Here is an 18,303-nt window from a genome sequence, read left to right on the forward strand (position 1 = left end):
CGTGAGCTGCAGTTTCGTGGGCGCAGGGGTCACAGCGTGGGGACACAGCGGCACTGCTCTGGGGTGAATGACAGCTCAATAAAGCACTGCTTTTATTTTTTGCAGTCTTCAGTTTGAGAAAGGTGAGAAATACTGTTTTAAATAAATGAGATTCATACCCTTGTTTACCTGGTTCTGTTTACTCGGTGTGCACACTGCTACTCGTATAAACAAACTCGTGGACATGTTTGAGATCTTCCGTAACCAAATAAGACCAAAACACCACACCCATCGCCCGGCTTCAGCAGCATCCAGCTCCTTAGTCCTCCGCAGACAGAGCTCAAGAGTGTGCTTTCCAAATTTTTATTAATATAACGAAACCTAATACCTTGACACTTACTTACAGAGCACGCACCTCTGTGCCCAGGACCTGAGCTAAGCCCTCCCCTCCTCGGTGAGGCAGGCGAGTGCCCACCAGTCGTCTGTGAAGGCCGAGACCAGGTCGGGCGAGCCAAGCGAGCCCGCAGAGACCGCACCTGAGAGTCTCTGTAACAAAGCTGGAGGATCCCGAAGAGCAGAGCTCTGGAGGTCAGGGAGGCCTCACCCCCCCCCCCCCCCATTGCAAATACTGAGCTGCCACGAACCCTCCTCTTACTCAGATGCTGAGAGAAGCAGGGACCGCTGAACGAGATGGGACTGTGGTTTCTTTATTGGCTGGAGCGTCTTCTCTCAGGACAGGTGTGCTGTTTGCCAACTCGGCCTGGAAGACCCTCACGTAGGTCTGACTCCTCAGCCCTCGGGGTCGCCCGATTCGCCTGGCAGCCAGGACAGGACCAAGAACGTGAGGTGTCACACGCTTCCAGTGGTTTACCTGCATTTGACCATGACCACTTTCAAGTTTATAGAAAAATGTTCATATTTATGGCGAGACCAACGGAGCTGTGATAAATGAGGCCCTCTCCGCCCACACACAGTGAATGGCCAGGGTGTGCGTCCTGATTCTGCACTCCTCCAAAACAGGGCCCAGTCCCTGGCAGCCAGACGTAAACTCGGCCACTGGCTCAGAGTTCCCAGTTCTGAGGCTGTGATGGCAGGTCTCAGATGAAATGCAGACCTTCCCATCCCAGCCACTAACACTCAGGTCCTGGCTATCTACATGCTCTTTGCGGGAGTGGGGGTCAGTACCTGATTTCAGAAATGAAGTACACTAGCTAGGGAGGCAGCTTCGATCAACGAGCATAGCGAGAACACCCTGGGGTCACTCGCGTGGGGCCCTCACACGCATGTGTGATGCTCTGAGCCAGGCCCACGTGCAGCAAGGCCTGGTGTCTTCTCTGCACTGAGTCGGGGAGTTCGTAACTCCAAACTACTAAACTCAATAGCTCTGGGATTATTCGAGTACTAAACACCATGGCTGTGACAGGGTCAGGCAAAATGTCTGCACGCTCTTCAGGTATGTCTAAACCGAAGGAAACTTGGGGATTCCTCCATCTTAGGTAACTCTACATCTGATTAAACAATTTAAAATTTTTAAATTAAAAATTAAATTTTATATAATAGTCTCATAATTTATATTGCTTACAATTATGATTTGCATTCTAAGATGCAAATTTACACATCATTTCCTTTAGATAAATGTCATAATGCTAGGTAAGAGCACATGCTTTATAAAATAAAACTGTGGTCTCCTTTGCATTCAGGTGCAGAAACCCAGTCATGAAAGCATAGACTATCCCTTACTCTGGCTATTAAAAAAAAATCATAGAATATTTTAAAAATGATACAGTAAGGATTGGAACCAAATTTACTGTCTTCTGATGAACAGATTTTTAAATGACTGAGTTGGTAACTAAACTATTCTTCATCTTCTTAAAGATGGAAATGTATCAACACAACTATGTTAAATTGAGAGAATGCATTGATTTGCTCAAGTAGAATACAGTTAAAATCAGGCACCCTTTGGCGAAGCTTTACAACAGTTACAGCACGTCAAACAACTTGTATCATTTTGCAAGTGAGAACTTAACGGAGGAACTGGAGCTCCTGGGCCCTCCCTTCATCGGATGATGGGCGCTGAGCGATCGTTTGTCACCGTCGGTCGGAGTTTCACGGTAGCAAAGGGGTTCTCTCCGCTGCAGGGGGAGGAAAAACACGGCTACAGAAATACTACGAGATGGAAATTTGATTTTAAAAGAGCCACGAACTACTCTTCTCACTGTGAAAATCTATGGCTTCTATAAAAAATTCCAGACACTTTGTGAACATGAACGTTTCTCTGTGGCAGTTCTGAGTTACAGAACTCTCCAGAGCTGTAGATGCTGTAACAGGAGAGCCACCTAGGACAGGGTCTGGATTCAGTTGCCCATCGCCCCTGTGACCAGGCCTCCTCCCTCTGGGACCCGGGCAGACGCTGGCAGAGCCTCCAGGCCCTCCTCCCCAGCCTGATGAGAACAGGGTGGCTGCATCCTCCTCAGACCCCACAGGCCCGAGGCCTCTCAGGGATGGGCCGCCTGGGCTGCACAGGCCCCACGGACAAAGGTCAACATACCTGAGGAAAGGAGGCTTTGCTGTTCCATTTGCATCGTTCTGTGAAGAATAGATAAAGATGGAAGTTTATGGAAGGCTCATGAAATTGGGACATTTTTAATAAGACCTGAAGGTAAAGCCATCTAAAGCACAAGGGACTCCACATATGGCTAATGCCGGTTTTAAAAAGCGCCCCCCAGTCTCTGTCCATTTGAGACCATCTCAATGTGTCTAAAGTCACTTAAAGAGTAAGGACAAGAACAGAAAACCTAAGACAGGGAGGGACCCTCACAAGTGCTGGAACGACTCAGAATTTGAGGGAGGCTGGGACGGGCTGCTCCTCACCAATGGTCCTTCGGCTGCACACGTGTAGTGACTGCAGGTGGGTTTTGGAGCCCAATCCTGAATGATGCCATCAAAAGACAGTAAGTAAGAATAAGACCTTGTTGGGTCTTGGTGCCCACAGACTGGTGCCGACAGCTGGCCAGAGCTCTGGTAGGAAGTTCCAGAAGGCGAGGGGAGAGGGAACAATGCCAACACTGTTTTTTGCCTTCAGGAACCGCCAGAGCCCAGGACTTGGGGGCCTCCCAGTGTGGCCAGGGACCATGGGGGGCGTATGCACCTTCTGTCCTTCATTCTGTAAGCTTGCAGGCTTTACATTGCTGTATATCTGCTCTGGCTGTTCAAGAACTCACTGGCCCCAGCTTGTGGGGCTAATTCTCCGGGCGGCGCCCAGGAGAGGGCAGTGTAACACCGTCCGAGCCACAGGCCGCCACACCAGACCTGACCGTCCTGAAAGCTCCCAGGATTCCTGTGACCGCTGACCAGACAGCTCCTCTGACCACCTGTTGCCAGCCTGGGAGTCGAAGGCCATCCTTGGAGGCGGAAGCCCAGGTCAGGGCTCTCTGCCTGGCTCCTCCGGGGTGCTGGACATACAGACTCTCGAAGTTTAAGAGGGGTTGCGGGCACCTGGGCCACTTGAGACCCGCACCTGCTGTCTCTGTGCCTCTGAGGACCTCAGGGCATGACCGAGAGCCCTGGGGCCGGCAGGTCAGCAGGCTCATCCCGATGGGGAGCGCCAGCATTAGGAGGCACCCAAGTCAGCCCTGCACCCCGATTCAGTGTCTACTTTTCATCACTGATGCACAAAGCAGCTGCTCTGCTCAGCACATCCTAATAGGGCTTTAAATGGCTGCGAAGTGGTTTCTTCCTACGAGGCGTGCTGCACTTCCCCAGCAGGTCTCAGAGAAAGCCCATTTCTGGGGAAGCGCTCATACTCTATGACGGTTACAGGCTAATTTATAATTTATTTAAAAAGCACCAGGATGCCTGCCCTGCAATGCCACACGTGCTCAGAGCGCCGGCAGCGGTGGGAAGAGGCCGCCTGCGTCCTCCCAGCCTGGAAAGCACACTTCCTGCCAAGCAGACTCCCCCGGTGTGGCGTCTCGGAGGCATGTGCTCGGCCCCAGAGGCACACAGCCCTTGCTCCTTGATACTCTCACTGGGAACCACCTTCTTGCTGCCTTTCCTTGGGCGCAAACCGTCTCCCTGCCGGGTGCGTCCTCAAGTCTGAGGAAAGCTCTGTGCACCCGGAACTGGAACCCAGACACACAACCCTCCCCGAGTACCTGCAAGCTGCCCTCCAGGGGAAGGCGTGGGGGCCTGTTCCCAGGAGCGCCTCCTGAGCCCTGACTGACCCAACTCAACTTGACAACAAATTTAGCTACATGTTCACGAGCTGTGCCGAGTACTTGGCCCAGACACTTGAGAGAAACAAACACGGCAGCCGAGATGCGTCGCAGTCCACCAAAAGCCAAGTGGCAAGAAGTAACAGCTCTTGTGAGGGGGGACGGCGAGAGTAACTTAGGACAGCCTGAAGCCATTCGGTGCCGGGCCGAACCCGGGTCCCAGTGTGAACCCCGCGCCCTGGCAAGCCTCCCCCACCGCTGGTCCCAGCAGCGCGCATGTGCAATGGGCAGAGATCCCCCACCAGGACACTCAGAGCAGCCCCGTGAGAACGGCCTACACGTCTGTCACCAGGAGAAGGGACAACCGCCTTCCATCCAGTGAACGCCACACAGCAACGGAACGCCACAGGAGGGCACGCTGCACGTTCGGTTCGTGTGAGGACCACACCAGAGGGGCCAGCCTGGACTGGGAGAAGGGCCGGTGTGTGTGTGCGGGGGGAGGGGGTCGGTGTAACGTTCTAGTTCTCGATCTGGTGTTGGTTATACGCAGTTGCTTTATGAAAAGTCACCCATTTTCTTACATGGTATTCTTCAATGTTCACTTAAAAAAAACAGGACATTTTCAGAAAGGTTTCTCCCTTGTTTAACGCACCTCCCCTGAGCCCACTGCTGTGGTCACAACTGCCCGCTGTCCCCAAACCTGCCCCTCCTCCCCTGCTCCCTTTTCTGTCAGTGAAGCGCACCTCCAGGCCACGTGTGGTACTGCCCTCGATCCATCGGGGGGAAAGTGCACATCCCACTCAGAAGCATTTTCAGGACCTTCCCACCTCAAACCTGATCACACAGCCCCATCCCTCGTGCTGGCTGACGCCACAAGCCCATCTGTCCCGCTGGCTGCCTCCAAATGTTCCAACTGAGCCCGTCCCTCCACTGCCTCCCTTAGGCCGGGTCGTGGGGCTTGGGGTCCCTTGTCTCTGCACTCCCCAATCCCATCTTTCCCTCTTCCTTTGTCCTGTGTCCCTGGGCCGGACCCGTCTCAGCAGGGCTCCTGCTGGCCCTCGGCCTCTCCGCAGGGGCTGACGGGCCTCCGCAGACTGGGAGCCACCTTCTCTACTCTCTACACGCGCAGTGCAGGGCCCACAGCACCGGAGGCCCCGTGCGAGCGCACGTCTGCGGCGCCGAGCTCCCCAAGGTCCCCCAGGCAACGGCAGAAAGACTCCTTACGCACGCTGCGGGCCTTGCTCGGACTCAGCACTATGTTTCGCACGCTTTCCCTCAGACTTCAGAAAGGCCAGAACCTACGGCTCGTAGGCACAGCCAGGTGCGTGTTCTGTGTTCCCTCCTGGCAACCAGCATGGTGCTGGCCTGGAGTGACTCGGCAGGACGGGAGGTTATCGAGTGACGAAACCAGGCACCAACACAGGCTAGGCATGTCATGAAGGTGCAACAGGTTACCCACGGGACCGTAGGGCAGTGAAGGCCTTGGGCCTGATCAGCAACAGCCCACAACCCGCTGATTACGGCTGAGTAGGAAAAGGCAGAGCGGGGGCACATCTTGTGATTCTTTGCCCCAGAAAACCTAAAAACTCGAGTTCACCTTGAGTGGGCACTCACTGTCACATGGTGTCCAACTCCCCCTCCCACTGTCCACATTTCTGCTCGGGTGTCCTCCACGTGCCCACGTGCCTTCAAGGGGACTCCATGGTCCCAGCTTATGGTGGTCAGGTCAGCTGAGACCACCCAGTATAGCCCGTTTTCTGGCCACAGGTAGACACTCTCAGGTGAGACAGGGACTGTGGCCCAGTGAGAACGCTGAGTGGGGAGCCCACACCCCAGAAGCCAGGGCGAGCGATAAGAAGGCCCTGGGCGGCCTTGCTACTGACCCTCTCTGGGCTCTGCTTCCATGAAACAGACCGTTCCCTTCCTGTCTGAAGCCGCTGGGGCTCAGCTCTTACCTGCAACACAACCCGCCCTGATAACCCACAGCTGGTGCCAGTCCTCCGCTGTGGGCTGGGCTCATCTCCCGAATCATAACCTCTGAACTAGTTCAACACCTTTAGTCCTCACATGGGGACACTGAAGGCCAGACAGGGAAGAGCCAACTGCCCTGGGGTAAGGGCGCGCCCGGGCCCCTCCCCGAGGCAGCACTCCTGGTCTGAGCAGCAAGTGTGTGGTGCGGGGCTCAGTTTCTCAATAGCATTTTAGAGCCTGGCTCTGCACATGTTAACAACTCGGCTGCAGCAACAGCAGAGAACAGTGTGACCACCTGGCAGGCCCTCCAGCTTCAGTCCCGGTGACCCCTCCCCCCCAGCCCCTCAGGGAAGTCGGTATCTCAGAACATCGCAGGGCAGCCACAGAACTGTAGGTTGGTGAGTTCAGGAACATTCCACTCTACAGTAGGCAGCTCCCAGGCCTGGGTGTTCGGTGTACTTAAGCCTAAGAATCCTGGTGTTTAAACAAAACTCTACGTGTAACTGGCATTAACGGATGGTTGTACATAGAAAATATGTATAAAACCATTAAGATGCTTTGCCAGCTGCCTTGGACCCCAGGATTTGGCTGAGGCAGAACATACCTTTCCCCACCATCATTTAGTTGAGGAACATTTTAGTTTAGGAAAAATAAACTTATCAGCTGGTTGGGCCTAAGAACTTTTGAGATACAAAATTCCAGGACTGGACCGTGTCCCCAGCCCTCAGGGGCTACCAGGCAGGCCTCAGTGATGTTCCATGCTTCCCAACCATCACACTTCTAGATCCGGTTTTTCAATGGAACACTGTCCTGTTCTGCATGCTCTACACCCGACTGTCCCATACAGTAGCCACTTACCCATATGACTATTTGCACTAAAATTAAATATAAATACAAATTCCTTAGTTGCGTATTTTTTCCAGTGCTCAACGGTTACTGTCCTGGGCAGCCCAGTTCTGGGACATTTCTATCTGGCCATAAATTCTCCACTTAGCCTTTGCCCACGCCCTGATACCAGAGGATTAGATCCTGTGCTTCCTGTTGCTCTTGCGAGAAGCTACCAAGACTAGTTCTTCTTTCCCTGCAGGGGGCCTGGGGGTTCGGTTTGGTTAAGTTCGGAGCTCCTGATCGGACTTGATAGCGAGGAAATGCAGTAGCTCCTCTGGCAGAATGGTGTCAGCTGAGGACGTGCATGAGGATGCACACTGATGATGGAGTGGTGGGGTTTTCTTCTGCAGTTTGCTCAGGATCTTGAAATATGACTTCAAAACACGTCCGTGATAGAAATGGAATATAAATCCATCATTTAATCTCACTGTGCATCTGTGAAGCACTGTGTACTTATTTTTGGGTTATTACCCTCTTCATTCCGAGAGAAGATGCTCTTTATGGTCTTACAGATAAGGAACAGTGAATGTCCTGAAGACGGTGATGGGGGAGGGAGCTGCTGGAGTCATGGCCAGCGGTACCTTGTTTGGGGAGGCCCTCAAACCTTGTGGCCTTTGCTGATTTTTAAAAGCCAATTAGTATTTTCTTGTGACCTTTATTAACTGTCTTCCATTATCCTCCAGGCCACAAAGACAAAAAAGCAACCTCTCCGTTCCTCAGGAACAGCATACAGAGGACAGTGGTATTCGTCTTATCAAGCATTCAGATGGGTGGGGCACTGATAAGCGGACCGTGGAGGTTTTAGAACTTTCTCAATCAGCTGAAGGACTTCCAGGTCCTCCTGCTCTCCATCTGTGCTTACTCCTCCCCCGCGGCCTCCCAGCCGGGGAGGTCAGAAAGCTGGATCGGCCCAATTCGCACTGCCCACCCGCCAGGCAGCAGGGTGGTGTGGCCTGAACCACAAATGCTTTCTGACGGGAGCAAATGGTCCGATCCTCCTGTGTGTGGGGGCTGGGAAGGAAGGGTAAAATATCGATCTAAATAAATTCACCTACAGTTTTCTCGAAGGAGATATAATGAAGTGCTAACAGTGGTCATCCTGGAAGTGAAATTATAGATACTTTCGAGCAAAACAAAAATTCCCTGGGTTATTTTTATAATAAATAAGGTGTCATGATTAGATATTTTCATTTTTACAGACTTGGACTTTGCTCTTTAACTTAAACCTGCAGCTGTGACTGCCAGGTGAATTGAAAGGAAACCTCATTTCAACATCTGTTTATCCAGCAAATGGCAACATTTGAGGTAAAAAAAACATTTATCTGTTTAAGTGCATGGGATAAATGTTGTTGAGAGCCTCCTTATTTCTGTCTCGAGTGGGATAATTTATCAATTTATTTGTAATAGAAATTTTTTATTTACTTTTTTAAGATTTTATTTATTTGAGAAAGAGAGCACAGAGGGAGAGGGAGAAGCAGACTCCCCACTGAGCAGAGAGCCCAACTCAGGGCTCAATCCCAGGACCCTGAGATCATGACCTGAGCCAAAGGCAGATGCTTAACCAACTGAGCCGCCCAGGTGCTCCTGTATTAGAGTTTTAGACAAAATCTTCACCATAATGCCACTTCCTTCTATGTTTAATATAGTAGACAAATCATGAAATATATAAATACACCCATGGAAGAAAACTTTTATCTTTTTTTTCCAAAAGTGAAAAGAGGGGTCTCTCAAATTGTAGGTACTTTAAAAAACCATAAAGTAACTTCTTCTTTAATGAATACGATCATACTTATAGGACCCTGATTATTTTATATTATTCAGAACCTCCCAAACAAATGTTTTCTAGTAGTTACATGTATAACTTAAGTGCAGATGTTTTTCTTTTTTTTTTTGAAGCAAAGTTTATTGAGTGATAGTACAAAGCTACCAGAGAGGGAGGGGACCCAGGAGGGTCCTTTTTTAATGTTCGCATGTCAAAAATCTGGAGCTCAAGATTAAATTTTCAAAAAAAAAAAAAGCTTCAAAATACATGAACATGAGCAAACCAGAACTGCTTCCAGAGTAAAGACAGAACAACGATTTCTCCCAAGCAGGCTATACCAGTTGGTCACTAGCTCTGTCAGTCCTTACCTCTTGAATAACTTGTCACCCTGTCCCATCTCCACTGATCACGACTCCTGCCGCCCTCTCTCCCTGGACGACCGCACAGCCAACTGCCCTGTCATGAGGCCCCAGCGCGCACCCCTAGGGCCACCTGTGGATACCACCCAGGATGACGGAGGAAGGAAAACATTCAGCCCAGACTTCCTGGCTTGGTGTGCTTCTCTCCTGGCCTAGGCATCCCACCACGTATCTGGCTGTGGCCCTGGACCACACCCAGCCACCACGGTTCCCGGAACGCATATCTGGAAGACTGTGTTTTGTCAGAGCTCTTCCTTCAGATGTTGGCTCAAATGCTTGCTTCCAAGACGCCTCCTCTGGTGCTTACCAGGAGCCTGAGCTCTCCCGTCTTCCTGTCGCCTCTTTGCCCCATGCACCTTTTACACAGCTCCAATAACCACACTGTTCACTGGACTCAACTCCTAGGCTGGCCTTAGTCCTATCTGTTTCCCTGGACCATGGTAGCTTATCAGTCAATGCTCAATGGATGAATTCCAATGGGAAGGTCTGTGATCCACTGATCCCTTCTAGGCGGCACACCGTCACACGCCATTTGGTTGTGTTTAAGAAAGGAGTCTGGTTGGTCACGGTAGTCTGACGCCACAGAAAACATTAGTTACCCAAGTTGGGTGACCTCGCTGCAGGTACTGACTCCATACCTCTCTGAAGTGCTAAACACGCCTTTTATATGGAAGGTCTCAATTATTAAGAGTTCATCAACATTCATTGTTCGGACACTCGCAAAATCAAAGACAACTAAAATCACATCGGAACCCACACAAGAAGGGCATTTTCAGATATTTGGGGCTTTTAAATGTTATATGAAACCAAACATTCAAGGCTGCTAAAATGAAAAACTAAAAAAAGTTGTCTGGCCTGCAAGACAGAAATAGGGGGCCTGACCAGAGTATCAGGGCGATGCTGGCCTCAGAATGAGTTTGGAAGTGTTCCCTCCTCTTCAATTTTTGGGCAAAAGTTTGAGAAGGACAGTATTAGCTCTTCTTTGTATGTATGTTAGAATTCACCAGTGAAGCCATGAGGTCTGGGGCTTTGTCAGGAGACTACAGGTTAGTGTCAGTGAAGATGGTCTGTGGGAGGGAGAGGGAGAGGGCTTGGGGTGTGGAGTTCGGCCTAGAGGCAGCCCTGGGACAGGACGGATGGGCGCACACAGGATGTGAGCCAAGGACTCCTGCACCCACGGTCAAGGTGGGAAGGGCAGTGGCTTCCACGAGGTGGCCACAGAGCAGGGGACCACCTCCAGCAGCAGCCCCATCCCGGCCCTCAGGAGAAAGTTACATGCCTAAAGCTGCTGCTCTGCCCCAAACCTTCAGTTTACTAGACAGTCTCAGCACTTTTCAGGGCAGCCTCCTTACATTGCCAGTCTATTATGATCCAGCCAAAGTGCTTTAAAAATAAAGTTAGATCTCATTTAAACTGCCAAATGCTAAATAATATCATTTTTGACCATACTGATAAATAGGATTTTTCAGAGCCTCCAATGCAGTATAGTAAGAACTGCATCAATGCTTTCATCATAAAGCTTTACCAACATGGTAAAATATTGAAAATTAAAATGTTCTCTAAAATGAGACCGTGTTGGCTAAAATTTGTGTTTTTTAAAGATTTTATTTATTTATTTATTTGACAGAAGAGAGCGAGCGAGCAAGCGAGCACACAAGCAGGGAGAGTGGGAGGCAGAAGGAGAGCGAGAAGCAGGCTCCCCGATGAACAAGGAGCCCGATGCTGGACTCGATCCCAGGACCCTGGGATCAGGACCTGAGCTGAAGGCAGACCTTTAACAGACTGAGCCACCCAGGCACCCTAAAATGTCAGTGTTTTCACTTATAATTTCAATGTTAACTATGATTTTGGGGCAAGATTCTTTTATCTTAGAAGACGTCACACAGCCTTAAAGTAATGGAGGTGGTTATTATTAAAGCTGCTAATATCACAAAAGAAGAGATGACCAGACAGGTGTCCCTCTGGATGGACTAGACACCACCACCGATGAAATGCTTTAACAAAACAGGCAAAGAAACAAAACAGTAATACCGACTCTGATCCAGGTTGAGAATATAGGAGAAAGGGGAATGCAGTGAAGGACACCATGTGGATGCATTCAGCGAAATCCAGCCTGGGGCCACCCTCCAGGGCCAATAACCTGGTTCCTTCCAGGTAAGTTACAAGGAAAAAGAGATGGGGAGACCTTAGATACAAAAACACTCGTCATGAGACTCAGTGACCAATTACAATGTGTGGAGCAGGCCTGGATCCAGATTCAAACTATACTGTTCAATTTTTAATAAGACAATCAGAAATTTGAAGTGACTGGTTGATGATATATTGAGGAATTACTGTCAATTTCTAAAGATACGGTAATTGGTATTTTGGTTGTGTAAAAATAAAAGGTATTATTATATTTAAGGTATTTATACATGAGATGATGAAGTCTGGAATTAGCATCAAATTGATCTGGGAGTGGCCAGGGGCAAGATGAAAGAAGATTGGGGGGGGTGCCTGGGTGGCACAGTTGGTTAAGCATCCAACTCTTGGTTTCCGCTCATGATCTCATGGGCTGTGGGATCGAGCCCCACCTCAAGCTCCACGCTCAACTTGGGAGTCTGCCCGGGGTTCTCTCCCTTCTCCCTCTGCCCCTCCCCGATCACATGCACACACGTGTGCATGCTCTCTCAAATAAATAAGTCTTAAAAAAAAAAAAAAAAGACTGGTAAATGAATTGACAATTGTCAAAGCTGGGGGTGAGAGACATTCTTCTCTCCCCTTTTATTATGTTTGTATTTTCCCCTAAGAAAAAGCTGGAAATCACACAAAAACAGCAGAGGGCACTACAGACAGGTCACACCAGAACGGTGTACCTCGTACTCCTGGGTCCGGAGCTGTGTGACATCCAGGTGTAAGCATTTGTTTTTCCTGCCCCAGCAAAAGGAATTTTTATGCTTTTCAAAATGTCTTAAGATAATTTTCAAAGAGTCTGAATATTGTTTTAAAATGTACTAGGGTAGGGGCGCCTGGGTGGCTCAGTCGTTAAACGTCTGCCTTCGGCTCAGGTCATGATCCCAGGGTCCTGGGATCGAGTCCCGCCATCGGGCTCCCTGCTCAGCAGGAAGCCTGGTTCTCCCTCTCTCACTCCCCCTGCTTGTGTTCCTGCTCTCGCTATCTCTCTCTCTGTCAAATAAATAGATAAAATCTTTAAAAAAAAAAAAACATGTACTAGGGTATTTAATAAAACAGCACTTGATACCTTTGTCCTTCAAAGCAATTTCTCTTCCATGATGAAAGAATGGAAAAGCTCCATTTTCAACAGCTGTGTGTCATTCTTTTGAAAATAGTTTTTGTTAGGTTTTGGGGTAACTTGGAATAATAAAGGTACAAACAATGTATTGTACAGTGTGCTTATCTGAGAAGCCAAAGACTTTTTTTTTTTTTTTAAAGATTTTATTTATTTATTTGAGAGAGAGCAAGAGAGATCACAGAGGGAGAGGAAGAGGGAAAAGCAGTCTCCCTGCAGAGTGCAGAGCCTGACACGGGGCTAGATGCCAGCACCCCAGGATCACGACCTCAGCTGAAGGCAGACACTTAACTTACTGAGCCACCCAGGTGCCCCGAGCCAAAGACATTTTTGAGAGAGACTGCAAAACCCTGCATTTCCCGGATCGGAACACACTGCAGCTTATGATGAGGCAGGCATATTCTAAAACACCTGAAGGCTCCAATGAAACGCAGGGCACATTTTTAAGAGTTCCCATTCCATGTAATCCAGAGACTGCACCCATGCACCATTCACAGCTGAACAAAGGCCACCAGTAGTACCGACGATGGGGGCAGAGCTGTGGAGCCACATATCCCATGAGCAGCAGGGAGACGCCTCTGCATGAGCTACAGAAAGGACCATACAATAACCAGAAAATAAAAAACAAAGTAGCCTGTGGACCACCAGCAGTGCCCGGGGGCATTTCTGGGAGGAAGCTGGCCAGAGCACAGGCTAGGCAGGCTCCGGCACCGCCTGGCCACTGTGCAGCCCTGGGCATGAAGCTCAGCCGCACGGCCCCCAGAAGTCCAGCCCACGCTCCGACCCTCACCTCCCAGGTTCCTTCCCACTGCACTCTAGCAGCCGTGCAGCCTCGCAGAGGTTCTGCCCCACCTCCCCCGCGCCTCCTTTCCCACCCTCCAGATCCGTTCATGGCCCAGCCTGAATGCCAAGGTCTGGGGCACCACAGCCCTACCCTCACAAACACCAGGAACTCCCTGCTCCTCCCCCAGCACCACCACCTGGTAACCCCAACTAGTTCATTACTTCTTGTCTGAGCTGGAGCAGCTGCAGTTGCTGGAGAAACAACCATACTGCCTGGCTTCCTTTAAAATCATGACCCCAAACCGTAAATGGGCATCGGCATTATCCCCCATATACCCCGTATTCTATAGCACTTGCGCCTTCTCACTCTTCAGAACCCGTTTCACAAATTCTTTCTTTACACTTGCTCGCTCTGCCCACCCCCTCCGCTGACGCCCTTGCTTCCCCACGGAGAGCAGCCATCCTCAAGCAGGAACTCCCCAGTCTGTGCGCACCTCTGCCCGCGCCCGAGGCTTCTTGCTCACTAACTTCCCTGCTCCCAGGCCCACACGCCACGTATGCTCCTCTCGCCTTCCCGGTCACCATCCTCTTCTCCATCCTTCCCCTTCTTTAACGGTAAAATCTATCCTGAGAAAAAAATGAGAACACGGATCCCTCCTTTCTCGATTCTCCATCATCCTGGAATCACAGCCTCGTTCTCGGAGCATGCCAAATATGTGCCCTCCTCTGCTCCTTCTCCTCTCCTCGACCCCTACATGATAGGCTCCTTGCCATTCAGGTCTCAGTTTCAATGTCCCCTCCTTGGGGGTGCAGACACTGTCACGTGCTGCCCAGATCAACAAGAAAACTCAGGGACTGCTGCCCTGGGCTGTCCCTTTGGGAAATCGCCCTGGCTCAAGCTCTCTTGCCCTGGATGCCAGTGATCAAGGCCTGGCTCCCCTCCCAGTCCAGCTCCTCCCCCTGCCGAATGCTGCTCCCCTGCTCTCACTTTCACAGGTGGGGACCCCAGGGCGCTCCCTCGTAAGCACCTGCACACAAACCTGTGGCATTCATGTGAGCGGTCGCCCCATCCCTCTATCACCTCACCTTGCTTTAATTCTCTGCACAGCTTCCATCACTGTGTTTACTGTTTATTTCTCATTGTCTGCTTCCCCCCACTAGAACGTAAGTTCCAGCAGAGCCACTAACTGGTCCTGTTCATCTCTGCACCCTGAGAGCCCGCACCGGGAACCGGCGCTCGGGAGACACAGGTGCCACAGCAATGAAGGGACTCTGGGAGCCCGTGGCCCCTACGATCTTATGGGGTTGTTTAGGATTACAGACAGTGTACATGACACCATGTTTACCCAGCACCTGGTGCAAAGTAAGCACTTTCTGAAGACACAAAGGTAAAGTTACTTTTAACCTGAAGCCTTCCCTCAGGAAACGGTATGAAAATTGAAGAAAACGCAGAACAAGTGATGAGACTGACTGACTGCAGCCGGGGCCGAAGGCGAGGAGAGAACACCTGATACCATCTGACGAACTATTTACAGATAAAATACAAACAGAAGGACTGAAGTTATGGAAGCTGCGTGGCTGTGAGAGGGTGGGAATGCAGAAGATTCAGGAGCGTGTGCCTGCCCCGCCCGGGGGGACACCACCTTCATTCCTGGTGGAACAAGCGCCCACACCCCCAGACCGCCATTCAGGGTGGGGGTACACAGCACGTTGTACTGCAGTTCCACTCACAGGAGATGTGGCTTCTGGCTGGGACACCGGTGCTTTAAAGGTAGAAGTATTTTTGGAAACATCTGCTTTCTTATCTGCAGCCGCTCCCTGGGACAAACATTCCAAGTAATCCGGTGGGGGAATGACGACATTGCTTTTCTCAGATAAGTTCACCGTGCTGATGCTTCTCACTGGGGCCAGGCTACCAATAAGCAGAGAATACAAGTTATGTAAGATCCTGCCATCTGAATCCCAAACATCCTAAATATCCTAGGGCCAGAACTGCAATAGGTGAACAATCACATAGGGTGTGAGAGAGGAGATGAGACGTGCGTGTGTACACACACAATATACATCTATATAAAAAATACTGTAATGTTTTTACTGGTTTGTAAATGTACACTCAAAAAAACCGGCTTAATTAAGAGCTGGCTCTTGATTAATTTAAGGAGATCAATAAGAAAATGAAGACTATAGCAAAAGCCTTAGCAAAGTGTTGAGCACTTCAGATTTGAAAAACAAAACAAATAAATCCTCAGCATTTAACATCATAAACACAATATCTAGTTTTATTCCTTGGCCGCTTGGCAGTTGAGCTGTTCTGCCAGGGATGAGGACACACAGATGACACGGAGCAGGACTTGGGGGGGGGGGGGCGGGCATCGAGTATGGTGCTCAAAGGTCTGCAGGGACAGCTGGATGGATTAGAGGGTTTCTTTGAGATGAGAAACACTGAGAATGAGGCAGTTTAGGGTAAAGAGGAGGAGTGCAGTTTGGATATGTCATTTCCTTCTTTCCTTTTTTTTAGAGAGGTAGGGAGGGAGAGAGAGAGAGAGAAGGAGAGAGAGAGAATCCTAAGCAGACTCCATGGCCTGCGTGGAGCCCAACTCAGGGCTTGATCTCATGACCCTGAGATCACGACCTGAGCCGAAATCAAGAGTCAGACGCTTAACCGACTGAGCCACCCAGGCGCCCCTGGATGTGTCACTTCTAAGGACTCATGGGGTAACCAACTACAGCTGCTGATACACATATAAATATTCATAGCTAGGCGTGGAAAAGACCTTCCTGGGTTCCAGCCTTGGCTCCACCTTCCTGTGCCTCAGTGTCCTCAATTTTAAAGTGGGGACCTACCTCATAAGGTTGTTATGAGAATTAAACGAGCTAGTCAGCAGCATAAGGCACTTTGGCACTTCCTAAGCAGTAATGGTGATGACGGGTCACCCTGGATTTAGTGACCTGGAGGGGGGTGGTGGTGCAGTCAGTGGTTCCAGAAGGCTGATAGGAGTGTGAGGAGCAGAGTCTGGAGGCATGTCCCCACAGCAGAAACGACTAAGGGAACAGCTGTGGGTAACAGTCCCCCTTTTGTACTCTCCTACACGAATGGAGGTTTCCCTACGGGGTTGCTACACATCTAGACAGAATTCTGGTATGCCTAAAAACATGAGGTCAAAGGTGAGTTTTCGTCACTGGGAAATGGGAGCCACAGTCAGGTCCTACCTTGGTGTGGGCACACTCATGGCCTCCTTTTCATCTTCTTCCAGCAACTTTGTGTAGGATGCTGGGAACCAGCCCCTCCTACAGGTGAGGAAGGAGAAAAAAGGCCGGGTTGTGGGGTCAGCAGCAGACAAGTGAACGGTAAGCATACTACGGAATGGCTCAGGGACAGCCCAGGGGCAGACCGGTCCATTTTCACCACATCACACAATGTGTATTTTATATACAGCATTTGTTTTATTTGGATTACCTTTTTGGCTTTTTTCCACATTTATTTAATAGCTGAATAATCTACACAGAAAACCAATTTAACCAGCTCACAGTAAGGCCTGTGCACATACTCATGGTTGAAACGACGATGCTAGCATTTAAACTATTTATGCGCTAAATCTTAAGAAAATCTATCTGATGTGCAGATTATCCTTGAGAAATCCAGTTTTTTTTTTTTAAGAAAAAAAAAAAACACAAGAGTTATTTAAAACTACGTTCAGAGGTGACTTCATTATGACCTGTTCAAGTACCAAATTCATCTATATATGCACAGACATACAGAAAATACCGAGACAGAGTAACTCCAATGAACTAAACTAGAACCATAACTAAACTATGAACTTAACTTAAAAACGCTACTGTGACCACAAAGACAATTTGCCACTAAAAGGAGATATGGCAGCTCTCTGAAGTACTGGGCGGCCCTGACTGCTGTGTGGACAGCATCTGCCCTGAGACTTACACTTTGGTGGTGTCATGCTCTCCATAAAGCCAGCCGTCCTTCTCCTCAGGGACGAGCAGTGTGAGGATGTCTCCCTGCGCGAAGCTGAGCAAAGTCTGGTTTGCGCCAGCAGTGTGTGGGAAAATGGTTTTTACTTTCTGCTTCTTCATCATGTTCAGTCCAGTTGCAACAGAGACTGATCGCTGTAAACTGGGATCATCTGAAGAATCTGTTGAAAATGAGCGCAGCACTGATCGCTTTTCAGGGACTGATAACAAGTTCAAACAAGCAAACCCCAGAAAGCCACCCACTCCTGCCTGCCAGCACTCGTCCTACTGCAGCTCCGAGCGCATTGTTTCCACATTTAGACTTTGCCTGGACGGGCAGGGACCGCGAGGAGCAGAGGCAGAACCACAGCCTGAGGTCTCTCACCGAGCAGGGCTCTTGGGGCTAAGTGCTCTTTTCCAGGTGGAGAGGACACAGTACGTGCCAAGCTTCACCCGCCTCTGATTTAATCAGAAGCAAAATGACGCATCACTGGAAGGCCGGATGCTTTCCTTGCCCTCCTCTCCCAACACGAACCCCAAGGCAGTGTAGGGCATCAACCCAAACGCCACTGCCCACGACCTGGACCACAAAGAATAAGAGGAGACTGGAAATGCAGTAAGGATGCGCTGAGGACCAGCACGTTTACTGAACCCTCCCTAAGTGCCAGTCCACACTCTCAATGCTTCACAGCTTCTGAGGGAAGGAGCGGTTATCAGTTATCGTCCAGTGATTCACCGGGATCTCAGCTAGCAGGCCAGCATGGGATGTGGGTGGCCTGACGCCACAGTCCCTGCGTGATGTGAAGCATGGAGCTGTCCGTTTCTGTCTCAATTCCAGCACCAGCTGATATTTACCACTCCAAAGAAACAAAACTGCCATTCTGAAACTCTCATCTCTGGATCTCACTCAACAGCTGCAAATGCTATAGTCTGTGGGCTCTCTCTAGCACATGACTCAATGGCCATGACTTTCATACCCAAGGGGCCTGAGACACCCCACACAGAGAGAGGGGTCTCTGGGTGCCAAAGACT

General features: G+C 50.0%; 1 protein-coding gene and 1 long non-coding RNA gene across 2 annotated transcripts in view; one reads left to right on the forward strand and one right to left on the reverse strand.

The window, feature by feature from the left end:
• On the forward strand, positions 1-15,042 carry LOC145721488 (uncharacterized). Its single transcript, XR_014145188.1, has 4 exons — positions 1-122; positions 386-8,382; positions 12,994-13,362; positions 14,467-15,042. It is a non-coding gene; the product is annotated as an uncharacterized LOC145721488 (long non-coding RNA).
• The window catches only part of BAIAP2L1 (BAR/IMD domain containing adaptor protein 2 like 1), a 90,287-nt gene continuing 72,310 nt past the window's right edge, over positions 327-18,303 (reverse strand). The window contains exons 10-14 of the mRNA XM_081819301.1: positions 17,246-17,453; positions 16,516-16,593; positions 15,037-15,217; positions 2,528-2,565; positions 327-2,111 (exon numbers count right to left, since the gene is read on the reverse strand). Coding sequence (XP_081675427.1) covers positions 2,036-2,111; positions 2,528-2,565; positions 15,037-15,217; positions 16,516-16,593; positions 17,246-17,453 — 581 coding nt within the window. The 3' untranslated portion in view covers positions 327-2,035. The remainder of the gene's footprint in view (positions 2,112-2,527; positions 2,566-15,036; positions 15,218-16,515; positions 16,594-17,245; positions 17,454-18,303) is intronic.

Source organism: Leptonychotes weddellii, chromosome 5 (assembly GCF_054177405.1).
Source record: "Leptonychotes weddellii isolate Sample4059 chromosome 5, ASM5417740v2, whole genome shotgun sequence".
NCBI classification, from domain to species: domain Eukaryota; kingdom Metazoa; phylum Chordata; class Mammalia; order Carnivora; family Phocidae; genus Leptonychotes; species Leptonychotes weddellii.